Below are 17722 nucleotides of genomic sequence, written 5' to 3'. Positions count from 1 at the left end.
TGTCTCCTCTTCCTTGTCCATTCAAAACATCTATTTTAATCTCCAGCAAAAGAAGGTGCTTAATTCTGCCTACAGCTTCACGATACTCATGGGAACAATTCGAGTTTTGCTGCTTCCCTGTAAAAACAAACAAAAAAGTGATTGCTTTTTGCCATTCAGCCTGCCTGAAGTTTCTGTCAAACAGGATGGAAAAACCTACATCGGCAAGCATTTTTTTTTTCCTTTCCCAACAACTTCCAACTAAGGGTGAGCTCACTTTTTTAAATCTAGCTTACCTTTGAAAATATTAGTTTTATATCCACTTGCAAAATTACAAGCACTTTTTCCTGGATCCCAATAGGAGTGGGGCAAACAGCCAAGAAAAGTGTTTCACACTGGCTCTACATACTCCAAGAATTTAAAATAAGCGGTCCCTGACAAAATACCTGCGTATATATATAAAATACACCTTTTAGTGGCAAAGCAATATTTCAAAGACTGCTGAGCAGTAGCTAACAAGTTTCCAGCAACATGTTTTTCATAAATTAACATTACTGGTCAAAACTCATGTTCGCCAACTAGAATGCTCCAATTTCTGAAACCATTTCATGACATGAAATTTGAAGTATAAATGTATCACTGTACCCCCATAAGGACATAATCCTTTGATACACCCATCTCCATAAAGCCTTCTGGCTTGTAACAGTAAATCACAGCCCTATTTTCATACCTCATTACCATTATGTATCTTTTCACTGACACCTGACCTTATGCATAATCAGGTATGAGTTTCAAACCATACTTATAATCTAAATGAGTGCCTCATTATTTTACATAACCCAGAATGAAATAAGATTTGAGATGTAACTGCAGAATTCACAGTTCACACATTCAGATACATAGGTCTACCAAAAAGTCATGCTCTCTAATTGATGACTGTGAACAGCATCAAATCACACCTGTATATAGGAGCTTTGCAAGAATTTCAGGATTGGATTTTAGAAAGGATATTACCAGTTCTGAAAAAAAACCACAGTGTTGAAACTGTTTGGTATGTTGTTAAAGATAAGCTATGAAAGAAAAATGCGAGTACTGAATTTATTACCTGTATTTTGAAGAAAGAACGACAGCACCAATTGCATAAAGTTATAAAACACCAGTAATAAACATGTAAATAATCTTCAGGTTTGCAACGCCAATAGAACACAGACATCTACAAAGAAATATATATATGTATACATGTAATATAATAAAACCATTCATTAGGGAACAAGAAACATCATATTTTTGTACTATATAAAACATCTGTACAGTGTGCACACAGACTTTCCTGATCTCCCTAAAATGCCTGTCAGTCACTTCTCCCCATCATCATTTGCTTAACATAGTTTCTTCATTGTCCATGGGAGAACTCTAAGCAACTTGTCTTGTACTTTTAAAGTAAGTACTTATAGTGCAGTTTGTCTCCATATATATACACACATGCATACATATATATACTCACAGGTGCACACATATGTGTGTATGTGTATATATACGAAAAGAACAAACACATAGACGTACACGCACACACAACAGATCTAAATAGCTCCTCCATCCTGTGCTCTTGAATGAGTGCTTATAAAAAATCCCTGCACGCTCTGTGAAGGGAGGAAAACTTGCTGATTGTGCAGATTGAAGTCATTACATGGTTTCATTCCTTACAGTCTGCAGACACACACATTGGAATCACATGGTGGAATCCCATATGCCTGAAGAGAGTCTGTTGCAAGAGGTATCTTCTACCTTCTTCAGCAGCGTTGGCTTTTTACAAGGGGGTGGAGGTGGGGCTGTGGTTCTTTGCTCAGTGTTGTGCAAGATTTGCTGCCAGTCTTCTTGCTCTTCACACAGCTTTCTCCTCCAATCTAGAAGCTCTTGCAGAGCCACACTCTCATTCTCTGAAAGTCTAAGCTGATGAATAACCTGTTAGTGAGAAGGAAATAATAATAATAATAATAATAATAATAATAATAATAATAATAATAATAATAATAATAATAATAATAAAAAAGGTGGATAAAGTTAATTCTCTTGGCAGTGTAGAACTGCAATGTCCATGTTGAATAATACTTCACACTGGATCCTCTGCCTCTCTTGTCATGGATGTAAACCTGTAGGCAGGACAGATTCAGGTCCTGTTTTCTTACCTCCTTTATAAAGAGCTCAGTGACATGTATAATGGTGTATAAACAATAATGACTTCCAGCCAAATAACCTTTCCTTGAACTCGGGAGAGTGTTTTATGCTGCCAAGCCCCGTGGGAGGAGGGAACCATCTTCTGCTCTCCATCCATTATTTTCAAAGGACACCATGGATCATTATAAGCTTGTCCACACAGTCTAGTAGGATGATGAACAGAAATCCTGAGACTGCTACAGTGTGCCCTGGCTTAGCCATGTTCAATGGTGGCTGGCTATGAGTGCTCCCATTCTAATGATAACAATTAAAGAAATAAATAGATGCATGTGGGTAAGTACTCAAGTTCTACACTTTTGCTGAGGGAAAGCGGCTCTCACTTGTGCTACACCTCAAAGAAAACAGATCAAAGGACCCTGTCAATGATTTGAAATAATCTTGTCCTCTAAAAAGGTTTAAAACTTTTGTGCTTAACTCACTGCCCCCACTCCCCATTTATCATTCTTTACACTGAAAATAAAGGAAATTAATGATTTAGAATTGCCTTATTTCAATCTCATGTCTGAAATTCATGGAAATGAAGTTGTGTGAAGCAGGAGTTGAAAAATAAAATAAATGGAGAAAACCCCCCTATGTCAGCAAAGGGTACATGAACATAGTACTCTGAAACACACAAAACAGACTGCCTACAGTGATGAGTAGTACATACTTCTATCAACTTGGTCTTAAAACGTCATATAATACTGTTATACGCACAAAATACTCCTTTATGCAGAGGAAATAGCAGCTGCAATTAAAAAGGCTTTGTCCCTAAATTTAAATGCCTAAATACCTATAAACAAGAAACTGTAACCTGTTTTGCTGCTTAGAATTAGTAATGTTGCTCATCACAGGCAGTTGTTATCCTTATAACCAGGGGATGGCCCTTGTCTTCCTTCCAAGAATACATTAACAACTTAAAATGTAGTTTCAGTTGGCCTGAAACTATTTATAAATTCATCATGAAGTAGTCAAACAGTTCTGTACTAGATTCATAATCCACCCAGAAGAAACTGTTCCCTCCCTTTTAACTTTTCTGTTCCAATGATTATTTATTTTGGTCAAGTCAGTTTGAAGCCCTCATGACAGCACAAGTCCACGAAGCTATGAAGTCCATCTCACCATCCTTTAAGACCTGCTTAGCACCTGTGCAATACAGCAGTACCCAGAGCAGGTAGTGAGAGTTATTCACTTGCCGGCATTCTGTGGCAGAAGGTGCCTATCTTGGGAATAAGAACCAGACCCACCGTAACAGCTAATGGCCCTTACCCTGCTACCTTCCTTCTTAAGGACCCCACAGGGTCACCTGTAAGAGGCACCTATGGCATGACTAAAATGGCCATACTTCACCTCACACAATGGGCTCATGTGGGAAGTACGGCTGTTCTTGTCAAGGTTGCATTTATACTCCTTGTCATAATGAGAGATGGCTGCACGTTAGTTACCATGATAAAGGAATTGATGTGCAGTGCCCTTAATTGCTCATGGGACTCCATGCATGTGGTCGGTTCCAGTTGCAAGGAGGGCTGAGTGACATGAAGGGCATTTTTGTCACTGAAGGGCAATGAGTTTTCTGGAGGTAGAAGACACTGCTATTGCCAGTAGCTCCTGATGTTCCTTCATGGAATAGCAGGTACCTGGGGATAGACTTTATACTGCTGCTTCAGATGTGTTGTGTGAATGACAGACTTTTCACACAGGTTGTCAGAGAAGGAATGAGCTTTTACATGGAGATGCCTGAAGATCGATGGGGAATCTGCTTAATTTCTGATTGGGTGATACTTTAAAGAGAAATGCATTAATCTATATAATGAGCTTATAAAAAGTATTATAATTTCAAGTACAGTTGTAAATGTTGCATTTTTAAGAAAAAAGAAGAAAAATGGAAAGTGTTTGAAAGATTTCATTAAAGTATATTTTTGTGCTATCCTGAGTACACACCACTATGAAATCTAGACCTTCTTTGCTTTTATGTTTACACAAAATGCAACAGGGCATCTCAGTGACTCAAAGGAAAATGAAATGTTCCACAGATATTGTTAGAGGGTTATCAGAGACTTCTTGTATACCAAAACACATTCCCTTCTGGTTTATTTCTGGGTTTTGTTTTGTTTTGTTTTTCCCCCAGAGTGGGTAGGAAAGATCAGAAGACACATGAAAAGTCTGTAATTGGAAGCAATTTATCAAGAAAAACAGGTCAGGTAGTTTAATCCTGTAGATATAATGTGTGTATAATTTGGGAGGCACTGTGGCTTACTTCGGCCAATTTCTATAGATTTTTGTGGGTTTAAATTATGGGCATAAACCAGTTTAGAAAACAGGTACACTGGAATCCAGTCTTCCCAGTTCAGACACTTTATTTGAGTCTAAATTTTAGTAATTTCAAGAATTCGTATTAGGAATGCTTTTCAGAGAGGTGCTGGGGCGTACAAAAAGCAAGCTGTGTAAGACTGTCATTGCAAGAGTTTCATATGAAAGACTTTTAGAGATAAATCATCAAAGACATGACTGAACACTGCTAGGTAAGTATACTTATAAAAAAACAGATATTTTGAAACTCTTGTGTTATTGGATGTGCTCAGGTGACAAAAGTTTGATAGCATGACTCTAATGAAGTATGGAAGAATTTTCAGTTTCGAAAGATGGACAAAGTATTTGAATACAGTGCCACTGCTATTCTAAGAAATGTTAAAGGCACACAGGTGCAGGATGAAAAGTGAGTACATTTTGCCTGGGCAAAGCAATTGACAAATACATCTTATTTATATCTTACAGGCACTGAAAAAGCTTTATTATACTGACTGCTTATGTAAGCCTTAAATTAATGTTGGGTCAGCAGTTTCACTATAAAGATAATTTTCCAGTCTATAGTGGAGAAGTGTTGGTCCAGTCCACAAATAAGTGTACATTTTTATTGTATTTTTTAAACGAGGATGGAAAAATATCTCAAATCTTTATTCATTATGAGATTGATCTGGTAAGTAAGCTGGGAAAACTTTATATTTCGACCTCAATGAAGGACATGCAATGGAAATGCAGTGGAAATGAAATGGGGGGAAATGTACAAGAAATGGCAGAGCTTTAAATGAATCAATTAATTTAATTTGATCTATTTGAATAACATATCCTTTCTCTTTTCCATTCATGACATTCATCCATTAGACCTGTGATAAAGATTTATTATAGATATTAATTATAGAAAATATTTACTGAATAATTTCACATGAAGCACAATGTAAACCAGAGAGCTATGTTTCTTCATTAGTATTCTATATCCCAAACAGGTATTTTGTGAAGGCTGAATGAGGTGTGTAGAAAGTAATAACTTTAAGACTACTGATCTTTTCAACTTCAGCCATTAAGGGGTAGAGATGGTACCAGCTGTAGCTCAGGATTTTTCTACTCGAAGTCAATGGTCAATCAGACATAGTATTTGGGCTAGACCCACAAAACCACAGCATTTGATTACCTCTCATTTAGCACCCCTGCCATCTGGTGGAAACGCCATCCCTGTGGTTGATACCCAGAGTCCCTGCTGAGCAAACAAGAAAAGCTGAAGTGTCTGACTTCCTTGATGCACAAGAGAAAAGCATGTGGAGTTACCAAAGCTATTCCTTGGAAACTGCTATGGATTGAAGCAGTTAAACAATATCCATATTTTCCACTGCAAAATATGTCAAGATGAACAATATAAATTTGCAATGAGCAGCCCAGGGAAGAGATACAAGGATTTGTTCCTCCCACCTCACAGCCCAAACTATCAGACTGCAGAGGCAAGTGCTCTCTTCCTGGCACTAGGGATTTTGGTTGGTGATGGAGCACAATGGCTTGGTACCATCTGGACATGCAGGGAAGGTCTTTCACCATTATCTAGTGACACTTCAACTACAGGAGGTGGACTCAGAGTGCAAGGAAGAAGGATTTTGGCTCCTGTGCTTTATGCTGTCCATGTGCAGTAACTATGCTAAAGCAAATCCTTCAGAGTGAGTCTCTCGTGGTTTTAGCATGCAACAGATAGTGGAGACAGAGCCCTTTGGTTGTATGCTGGAAACCATGAAAATCTTAGAGCACAATTTTGCCTACTGACTTAACATATTTAAGTATTGGATAGTCGTTGGAGGATGAGCCCCTGTACTGCCTTCTGATAGGCTTCTAAATTCTGTCTAAATTTCACTTTACGGCCTAAAGCATAGATACTGAATTTTAGGTTTGTCTTAGAATCAGGATGAGTTGCCATAAGATAAGGCAATAAATTATTTTAATTATAGTCTTATTTCTTAGGCTAGTTAAAAAAGTCAGTGAGTTTTTAATTATAGAAAGTTATAGGTTTCACATTTTTTAATAATTTGTGACAAAAGATATGCTAGATAAATTAAAGTTAATTGTAAATGGAGCTGTTAATCTTTTTGAGTTATTTAGAGAGTTGGCTCTAGAATCTCAGGAAATTCATTCTGTATTAAAAGATAAAATGATATAACTTTACAGAGGATACTTTGTAGCGTTCAGAGGTAACCAATAGTTTATACTGTCTGTTTGTGTGCAAATGCAACACAGTCTTAATCATCAAGCTATGGTTAACTGTCTGCCAAACAGAGATTTATTAATTTGCATTAGTAGATTCTTTTGAGTATTTCACCTCATTCTGCTCTCTCTCTGACCAAATGTAGGGTTTACTTTTTCAAAAATATGAGTACTGCACTCTAGTAATTTTTTTTGTCATTTGTGATTGTATTGATTTTTCTACTACTATTCATCAAAAAAATATAAAGAATAATTTAATTACATTCTTGGATGCTAAAACATACAAATAATTTTCTTTGCTACAAAAATGTAGCTCTGCATATTTTATTACAGTTCTGGTTTTGGTTGCTTCTGTAAGTCTTAGTAAAATTCCTAAATATAGACATGTAAGCACAACAGGAAAACAGATATTTACATTACAACACAATTTAAGGACATGTATAGCATATAAACCTGTGCTCCTGAGGCATTTGCATGAGGTAGCTAGTCCACATTTTCCCTTCAGAGAAATACTGCCAACTATTTCCTTTAATAGATTTGTCAATGTTGGTGCTTTAAAGTAACTGTCCATAAACGCTCACTATGAATTACTATAGCATTATTACATTTCTCTTCCATTAGTGTTTTAAACGGTTAGTAAAGTTGATGTCCCATCATGGAATCTCTGGGGAGACTGAGTCTAGAACAGCAGTGATTTCATCTTTCTAAAATTTGATCAGGATCTGAAGTGAAGTATGCAATAAATGTAAAATCTTGGTAATAAATTATCATAATTATCTTAGAAATGGAACTGCCTCGACAATACCCATGTTTTTAATCTTTTCCAGTTTGTAGGCTGCTTAAAAATGTAAGCAGAACAAATTTCAACCAATAGGTGACTCACATTTGCCTTTATTAGGGCCCTCAAATGCAGTTCACAAACCCTAGTAGGTCTCCTATGGATCATCAGATTTAAAGAATTAAGTGATCAGAATCTTCTCACCTCTCACTTCAAAATTAAAGACACTATTTCTTTCAGTAATTCTGGAAATAATTCTTACTGTATGCAATTATTAGCAAGACCAACACATTTTGATTCAACCTGTGACAAGCATGCATCTCTCACGCTAATGTTTCTAACTCGGTTTAATGACTTCATCTTTCTCTGTTTTCCTTTTGCCTCTGGCAAGCTCCTATGCTGACTTCTTCCAAACCTGCATATCACATCTTTTTTCCAAACTACAGGACAGGCACACTGCAACCTCTCCAAAAACACTGACCCTTCAGGTTCATAAAATATGTTTGTTTTTTTCTATGTTACAAAAAAGCGTAAGTTGGGAAAGGATTGCTTTTCCACCAGTTCTTGATCAAGAAAAAAACAAACCTGTCAGCCTACCTGTTATTTACCAATACAATACTCATTTAAAGATACAAGGGGAAAGCACACAGTAAAACAAGGGTGTGTTAAGAAGCCTAGGCAAACATTCAACATAAATTAAATCAATATGTAAATCTGTGTTTGACTGGGAAACCTGCATTGGCCATGTAAGAACCCAGCAGGGAGTAGAGAGCAGCTATGATAAATGAGTTTACATGCTTCTAAATTCCAATTAAAAATCTTCAAATAGAAATGTACCACTGGGACCCAAGCTGATTCATGTGATCGTCTTACAAATGGTGGGACATGCATTTTTTTGCAAATGCAGACCCACTGGACATAATAACTTGATACGTGATATGCAACAGTAGAGTGATTTTCGTTAATTGTTCTTTTAAACTGCTGCTGATTTTTCTTTGTGTTGGAGCAACCTTACAATCTCCAAAAATAAAACTCTCCAAATGGGGGCAAATGGGTTTATTGGAAAGGAGAAAATGGCAAAGACAACAGGTGCTCTCTCTGGGGCAAATCTGGAATTGCTCTCGAGGAGGTATGCCAGCTTAAACAGAGTTAAACATGAGATCCATAACTGATATATAGATTGCATTTGCTTTGTTCTCAACAAGAAAATATTTTTTTCTCTCAGTCAAAATTTCTTATTACATCAAAAGAATAAACTACCTTTAGAACAGGTGTTATATAGACGACATACCAAAGGAAGTTGTAATTTTACTGATATTTAAAAATTGTGGGTAATCTTAGAAATAACTTTGTATTTAAAATAAAACTAAAAAGAACAAAATCAGATCACCACAAGATCCAGGAAGAAACCTTCTGAGAAGCGTTTTTTATCTAGCTGGATTTTTTTGAGGGACAGATTTAATTTGCTTCCAAATATCAGTCATGGGGCGATGCTGGAAGCAGGATATTCTGGTGTCAGAGACCACACAGGCACAGGCAATTTTCATTACACACTCCAGCCCTCTGCTATAACATGGCATTTGGAAAACCCTCAATCTTCATCCTAAAAAAAATTAATTCCACTCTTTGCCTTAGTTTGGCTTTCTGAAAGGATTTCCCAGAAAACTTAATGGAAGAAAAGTCCACTATGGATTACTAGCTACAAAGTGAACTCTGCCTCCAGGAGGCTCTTCCTCACAGACCGCTGCAAACTGAGAAATCGCACTAGCCAAAGAGGCACGCTGCACCCCTCTCCTTTCCCTCAGCAGCGGCACCTTCTCATTTTTGTCAGAAAGAGACTCCTGGGCTATATATACCTCTTGTGCATCTCAGACAGAAGATTTTACATTCTTCAACTGACTGCAGTGCTATTTTTGGTGTAAATTGTCTGGTTTTCTCTCATACACTTGAGGTTTTCTATATTTTTGGGGGGTGGGGGTTGTTTTGGGTTTTTTTTGTGGTTTTTTTGTTGTTGTTGTTGTTGTTTTGTTTTTTTTTTTTTTTTTTTTTTGGGGGGGGTGTTTCAGGAATACATTTTAGGTGTAAAAGCAGGGCTTGGTCTTCTGTACTTTTGTACTTTTCTCTCAGTGAGGTAGTAACATGCCTGGGACCACAATATTCTCAATTCATTAGGTTAATTATCTTCCATACAGCCTGGAGATATTTCAGCAATCAAACAAAGATATTATATCTTTGCAAATAAAATCAGTACACAAAGCCTGAGTATAGCTGTAATGTGTAATCTAGCAGAAAGTATCAGAACACGGTAGGCAAAGTTCAATAATATATGACAGCACACGTGAGGCACTCTGATTACCTGAGCTGGGAATACAGTTGGACAAGCCTATACATTCAAAACAAGGGTGTATTTTATTTAGTTATTTGGATCTTGTGTGCTTCAATTATTTATTATTATTTGTGTTGGCTGAGTTTCTTTCAACTCAAGATTTCTGATACCAGCTAGAAAATGACACCTTCCCACAGTGACTAAAACATCAACAAATATTGAAATATACTTTTTTTTTTTTTTTTTTTTTTTTTTTTTTCTGTAAGGTAATATTTCTCTTTCCAGAGAAACTGACTACACAAAACATTCAGAACATCCCCCTAATTTGCCTCTGATGCTTGAGAAAAAGATCATGTTCGGGACAGCAACTGTGTCTTTCTCAAGATGAGCTCTGAAAACAAGTAATTTATCCTAAAGGTGTTCAGAACAGCTGACCTAGCAATGCTGATACCATTTGTACCTAATGTAACAAAAAATATCTGAAAAACTGAATCATGTTGCTACTTAATTGATCACTGCTGCTTTGTGGTATTAATGGAGATATTTTACTTGATCAGTTAGATACCAGGTTTGGCCACAAAGCTTTCAAAGCAATTACAAAAACAATTATCAACTCATATTTGCTAGTGTTGTGTATTATCCTTTCTTGTATAAAAACACTACACTTACAGTCAAACAACATTAGAGGCAAACACCACTTAATTTATGGTCTGTTATCACTCTAAATCTCTGCTGATCTACATGTATGCAGCAGTGTGTGACAGCAAGAGAATGAAGGGCAGAGGGAACAGTTTATTCTCTCTCACACCAGGCACTTTTGACTAAGTCAGAAGTGAAGTCACTCTCCACAGGTACTCTCATTAGGGTAGTGGACCACACTTACATTGAACTCAAATTCGAAGCAGCATTTTAAGGTCATTGCAGCAGCTCAGAAAACTACATACTTTAGGCAAACACCTGACCTTAGGGAGGGCACAGGGGCGCTCAGGAGGTTTAGTTCCCTTCTCCTTAACAGTCACAATCTTCTACCTGGGAAAATGCAATGGAGATGAAGCAGTGGAGACAGAAAACGGGCTTCAAATGTGTAGAGGGCTGACTGTGGCATTACTGGTTCAAAGAGGAGAATCTGCACTTTCCCATTTGGAGGTCACAGCAGTCAGATCTAGGACATACTTGCTGAGGAGAGGGGCATCAGTCCTCTGAAATCCCTTGATACAGAAACACAAGAAACTTTACCTACTGATGAATTTATACTATGAGTTACCTCACACCATTTAATCTTTAGGGCACCTGTTTGTGACTGTAAGTCTTCTAAAAATAAAGCTGCACTGTGTTAAAAGACCTGATTTTTGTCTGTATGTGACATTACAAAAAGAATTCTTTGACATTACTGTCAAAACAAAAAACACAATTCAGGGGAATATACTGATACAGATTAATGATAAATATATAACATTCTATGTCCTCTCTTGGATGTTATGTGTTTACAAAGGCATTAGTGATTTTTTTTTTTTATTACACCAGACTTGTTTGATTGCCACATTTTGCTTCAAAGGTGATCAAAGATTACTTCCAGCTAATAGGCAAACACGACGGACATTAACAAATGTTAGAACCCAGTGTTTAGAGTTGTGACAGTGGGCAGGGGGTAGCAATACACTGTGTTCTTGACTATTCATTTTTTAAAAACTTTTAAACAGTCAACAAAAGAAGTGATTGGCAACAAATATTAAATCAAGTAGGAACAAAGGCAGCCCTTGAAACTATAATGAATATGCAGCTCTTTCTGAGGGAAAGGACTGCTGAAAGCAATGAGATTTCATGAAATAAGAGCTATGGCTTAAGCTATAATGAAACAATAAATACATTCTTCACGAATATGAAAAGACATTTCCAATTTTTCATTGTCAGATGTTGGCTCCTATATTACTGCAATCTGCCAACCTGCACTATGGGGTTTAACAAAATAGAAGAGATAAGACTGCAGATTTTTTAATATAACAATATGTGAAAAAATAACCATCATTTTTTTATCTTAGCTCTTTGAGCACATGACAGATAAAACATGTTTCAGAAGTGGGTAATCAAAACCTTACACCAGGGTGTATTGTAAGTCTGATATTACTTAACCTACTAGAATGGCAAGCTGTTTGCTTATTTGAGTCTTGTTCTGGAAGTATTTCCATAGGATGCTGAATGCATGTGACATCTTACAAATAAGCTGACATTCAGCCACGAGAAAGCTAAACTGCACAAAGAACCTTTGAACCTTTTAATGGGAAATTTTCTACCTTTCTTTTTTGGTTGGCTGAATGTTCAGGTTGCAAACTAACTTTCATAGAAAGCAACCTTATAAATGTAGGTGGATCATTACAATTATTTTTATTTTATGAAACATAAAAGATCACATTGATATGTGTATGAAGATGAATATCGTATGTGGAACATCACATAGACTTTGTACTTCTCTATTCCTTAGTCTTCTCTTTTTAGTCCACCACCCTGTGCTTTTTTTTTTTTTTTTTTTTTTTTTTTTCTCACTTCTCTATTTTTTTTAGTTCTCTCTGGCTCTTCCTTCTTTCCTCTTTCTAAAACCCCTTTTCCATTTTATTATTTACTTTCTTTCTCAGTCATTTCATTCTTCCTCCAACCTTACTTCTCTGAATCATCCTTAATCTGGTGCCTGTTTTACTCCCCACTCCCACCCCCCACACACACTTATTATCATTCTAGTCTTTAATCTGCCCCTCACTTCCCATCTGTTCATTATCTCCAGGTTGTCCATCTCATCCCGTTACAGACAGACCATGTTGCTTCTTGCTGCCCACATAAGAAACAAGGAATCTTTTAGCTGGCCTGCTTTTCTTCATCTTCTCACACCACATCCCACTTTGTAGTGGATGTTAATAACAACTTTAAAATATTGTTACCAAAAATAAAAAAAAATACAGTCCTGGATCTGTGAAAAAGAAGACAACAGGGCCACTTAACTTTTGTGTGAGGTGCCAAAGATACAATCTTGCTTTTGTTGACTATTTCATCTTGCTGCTGTTGCTGACACTCCAAAGAATTGATATATTTCAACAGTCTTTATGTTCTATCTTCTAAATGTACACACTCATAGGAGCTATTGAGAACAGAGGAAGCAATAAATACAGTCTGGAGAAGAGATCCCAGTCTACTGACTAAGGAACTGAGAAATGCTTTGTGTAAAAGAGAAAGAACACAGAGATAATGTTTTATAAATCTTTTTTTATTTTAGAGGAGGTTTTGGGTTTTAGACCCTGATAAGGAATGTCAACATTTGTGGAGTCTCCAGTAGGCTTTGGGATCACTTCCTGGAGTGTGACTGAGTGGAAATGACTCTTAGGCATAACAAAATTTTCTATCTAAGCAAGATTATGGCACAAATGACCAGAAGAAACAGCTCTTCCATTTTCGTGGTTTCTTTGCCTCTGGAAGGAAATTAGGGGATAAGAATTCAATACTAGAGATCCAGGCACATTTGGAAGTCCTGAACTTTTTAAACAAATCACTGAAACAATTTGAAACAATCAGGATTTGAATAATGTTAAATCAGTAATTTTAAATCAAGTTTGGAAAAGTTATTTTCCTAGTTTTTTTCTGTTCAGGGAGCAAGAGGCACAGCACAGCTACCAAAAGGTTTTCTGCGGAAGCTGAGTTAGAAGCAGTCCTTGCAGTTGATATATGTGGGCTTAGTCACTAAGAGCAAAGTAGACTTTCTCATAAGGGTAGATTATGATATTGTTTCTTGCAGTACCATCTTACTGTAGATTTCTATTTTGCATTATGAAGATTTCCCTGACTCTAATGATTTGATTTACAAGGAAAGCACAAAATACATGGAAGCCGGTGTGCCGGGTTGTTGAAAAGAATACGTGTGGCTCTTTGCTAACAAACAGTTTCTAAAAGAGCTACTATCTGAACAACATAAAGCACATGGAACTTCTTGGTAACTAGTTTGGCCCCCACATTCATGGTTTGTTTTTCATCTTTATTGAGGATGAAGATGATATTACAGTGTTACATCAGATGTTAGATACTTGATGTTTTTATGTGGTACTTACTTGCAACCTATAATCACTTGCAAGTCTATAACCGAATAGCCATAGAACAATATGAAGAAAAAGGTATTTAAAAAAACCCAACAACCCATGCTTGTTATTTTAACATGGAAGTTTTTCATTTCTTTTGATGTAAATTCTTTCATTTCTGATAAGACAAAAATCAAACTTTGTTTTTAATACTCTTCCCCTTTCTTCTAGCAGAATTAAGTAGAATTTTATTCCATAACTTCCAAATGAGAAACATTTTGTTGGTATTTTAACAATTTTTTTCAATTTTTGTCCTTATGCATTCTGATAAAAATTAACTTTTAAGTAACCATTGTCCTAGAGAAGTAGCATTTATGGCCAACAGTGAACTTTTTTTTTTGTTGTTTTCATCAGACTCTACTATGGAGATGATCAGTTAAGTTGCTGAGTTCACATCTCCATGATATTTTATACTTGGTAATTGCTTTCAAAAATGTTTGTTAAAAGATTGATCTTTATGATGCATGTCAACAGATACTGAGCTGAAGAATTTGCTCTCTGAAGTGTGTAGGTTTGTAATGTGCAGGAAGTATCAGGCAGTGATGCAGGTAATTGTCACCTGATGTGACAACATGATGGTACCCTAAGCCACAGTGCCTAAACTTTAGTTGGATGTATATGAGCCTTGAGATCCTGTGACAAAAATGAAATTAACTCCTGTCACTTCAGTAAGGAACTAGCAGGGAGATATTAAAAACCCCCCATAAATATTAGAAGTCCCTGAAAGCTAATGAACCAGTTTCCTTTAGCTGAAATGACAGAATGTCTGCCAAGAAATCCAAGGACCCAGTCTATGTTTCTCTCTCTAAAGCAATTAGTCAATCAGTACCTTCACAGATCTGTGAAACAATCTGTCCTATTATTTCATATGTCTGCACAAGAATTACTTTAAAGTGGTAAGGTTACTGCAGTGAAGCCTGGCAAAGACTTTTACAATAGGGTTGTATGCTGTTAGAGTCACCAGCAGCATGCTAAGAAATGTCAACTGTAATTAAAACCAATCATTTTCAAATATATGCCATACTTTGGAAATGATGAGGAATGCTTTTTACAGTAAGATTTCTCAGCTCTGTGAGCACAGACTTTTAAAAGTGTGTTTTGTTTGTGGTTTTTTTTTTTTTCTTTTTGTATGAGAAAGACTTTTTTCTTTTGGCAACACCATTTTGGAAGATGTTTATTCATTAAGGCAATTGTATCACAGAACTGCAGGTCTCTTCTCTAAACTTGTCACAGTTCTTATTGAGCTTGCATTTAAGGATGTCCCTGCATCTAATTCTGAGTACATAGGATGGAATCTATTTTAAAGATTTGTGAAACGCTTTGGCAAAACATCTATTTACTGAAAAGTGACATTTCAAAGTACTGAACTGAAATCATGTTCAGCTTTTGGCAAGTAGTTTTGGAAAATTCAAACATACAAGTTTGTAAATGGTTAATGACTTGCTTCTAAAATAAAACATTTAAATGTTGTAGACTAATTTCACATAAGGATACAGATTCCATTGGCAAAAATAAGAAGATAATTGCTCCCCTATACCCAATTCATTTAACTCTCCATGGACTGCACTGATGTAGCAATTTAAACATGATCCTCCTTGATCTCAGGCAAGCATTTTAGCAACAGAAGTGTAAGGTGCTCCAGGACAAAAGTGTTTCACTGTGTGAGGTTTATAACTGGAGTAGCGTCTGGGACTTGGATTTTTCATTTACTAGAGAGGGCTATTTGGCCACTCTCATGACTAATAAGCATTTTATTGATCATTAAAAAGTGTGACATAGACAACTGAAAACATTGCCTCCAGTCATCTTCATAATCCCATATCCTTATCCACTATACTGATCTGGAGATGGAAGACCTCTAAGCATGTTTTCACAATATGGTCAAAGTACATTTTGAGAGTCTGAGAGTTATGGTGATGGCAAAGATTTGTTATTGTGTGCAAAATGAGTATGTGCCTATGTATGCCAGGGAAGCTCTGGCTGGCCTCACTTTATGTATCTGCAGAGATTAGTGTAAGATTTGTGGAGTGCTGTCGGCACAATTTTTCAACTCAGAATAGGCACTGTAGTTATGCCTGTGCTTTGGACACTGGGACAGAAGGACAAAACCGAAGACTTTTGTACTAGTTTGCTCACATATTTACTCAGTTAAAACCTTTTTTTTTTCCGAAGTTACGTTAAGACCAAATATGACATTGAACATCAAAACCCACTGCTGTTGGAGTCAATGGCCAAACATTCATTCACTTGACTAGGGCCAGTATTTTGTTGAAATGAAATGTCAGCTGTCCCTCACAGACAACAAGTAGCTCTTAAATGTGATAAAGCACTTCCCTTACCTTCTAGTAAAATAGGTTTCGGTTGAAGAAATTCCTCTCAGCTCCAACATAATTTTTCTTTGGACAATATTGGGCTTTACCATAAAATTCTTACAGTCATCTCAAATAAATGACTCAGGATTACCTTTTTAGAAAAGTGGACTGAAGACATAAAGACAACAGGAGAATACACTAATGCCATTTGAGTGAAATAAAACAAAATTTCTTGAATGCATTTGTGTCTGAGCTGGCTACTTAGAAAGTAGTGTTTCCAGTTATGTATAAAATGCTGAAGAAAAGAATGAAGAAAATATATTATCCCCTTTTGTTCACTTAATGCACATGAAACTTAATTCTGTGTTGTTATTTTAAAGTGACATTAACTAAACAGAAATTTTAAAAGAAGCTTCACACTACCTTAGTACCTATTGCTGTTTTAATTGATAGTTATTTTGATTTTAATTTTTACTTTTGGATATCTATATAAAACCAACAAGACCACTTGTAAAGTCTTCACTGCTTTTATATACAAAAGAATGATATAATTATGCATTTATTCCTATGGGGTTTATTATCATTCAGCTTTTTCTGGTATGAATGAATATCTTGAGAGAGATAACATCTTGGTCCTCTCAGGGTGAAGAGACCTATTTTCCAGTGAAAATAGCATCCTCACAACCAGCAACAGTAAGTTTCATTAGCTTTGAACTCTACTATGAGAAGCTTTCAGGATGATTATCCTCCTAGCAAAAAAAGTTAAGAGTAAATTAATTATTGTCCTTAGCTCAATACGAACCTTTAAAAGAAGTCTGAATTTTTCAATGCCAACACAGAAGTTTGAATTAAGACAGGTTTCAACGTGCAGCTACTTTTAGTTTTTTCACTTTTACTGATTCCAGTAGATTGTCAGTGAAATATTTACCTGACTAGTGTGGCTCTCCCTATGTCTTGGAATCGATGAGCCTGCCGTAGTGCTGACCGACAGTCTTGAATATACATTTTCCTCCTGTAAACCTAAAGCAGAACAACACTAATTTATAATCTGACATTTATGCATTAGTTGATTTCAGCATGAGATTCAAAAGACCTTGACACGTTTTACCAAAAAGGAATGAAAAAATCACACCTTTTCCTGGGTATTTACTATTTCCATGCTTATTGAAACTGGAACAATTATTGTTTACCAAGTATGAACAGCAGCATAGGTATGCATGCTGGTTTCCAGGAGGAGCAATAGTACTGAAGGAGCCTACAAATAACACATTACCTATACACTGGGAGGGATTCCTCCTGCAATGCGGAAATCCCTGGCTCCTCTTCCCCTGGCTCCTTTTCATCACAGAAGCAATGCAAAGGGAATGGAAAACAGGCCTGCAGTCTGCTCTCAAATAATGTCTCTAGGTTATATGGGAAGATGATAGTTGTTCCAGGACTTACAACGTCATCTCCTTAGTACAGAGGGTTTTGGTTT

At 36.4% G+C, this 17722-nt stretch overlaps 1 protein-coding gene across 1 annotated transcript in view; it reads right to left on the bottom strand.

Annotated features, from left to right (window-relative positions):
* Nucleotides 1-210: 210 nt before the first annotated feature.
* The window catches only part of MYO16 (myosin XVI), a 313979-nt gene continuing 296467 nt past the window's right edge, over nucleotides 211-17722 (bottom strand). Inside the window, exons 33-34 of the mRNA XM_026845772.1 lie at nucleotides 17174-17265; nucleotides 211-1941 (exon numbers count right to left, since the gene is read on the bottom strand). Of these exons, the coding sequence (XP_026701573.1) occupies nucleotides 1708-1941; nucleotides 17174-17265 (326 nt within the window). The 3' untranslated portion in view covers nucleotides 211-1707. The remainder of the gene's footprint in view (nucleotides 1942-17173; nucleotides 17266-17722) is intronic.

This window comes from Athene cunicularia (genome assembly GCF_003259725.1).
Source record: "Athene cunicularia isolate RWA chromosome 1 unlocalized genomic scaffold, athCun1 chr1_part1, whole genome shotgun sequence".
Lineage (NCBI taxonomy): Eukaryota > Metazoa > Chordata > Aves > Strigiformes > Strigidae > Athene > Athene cunicularia.
This window is presented reverse-complemented; position numbering and strand designations above follow the sequence as displayed.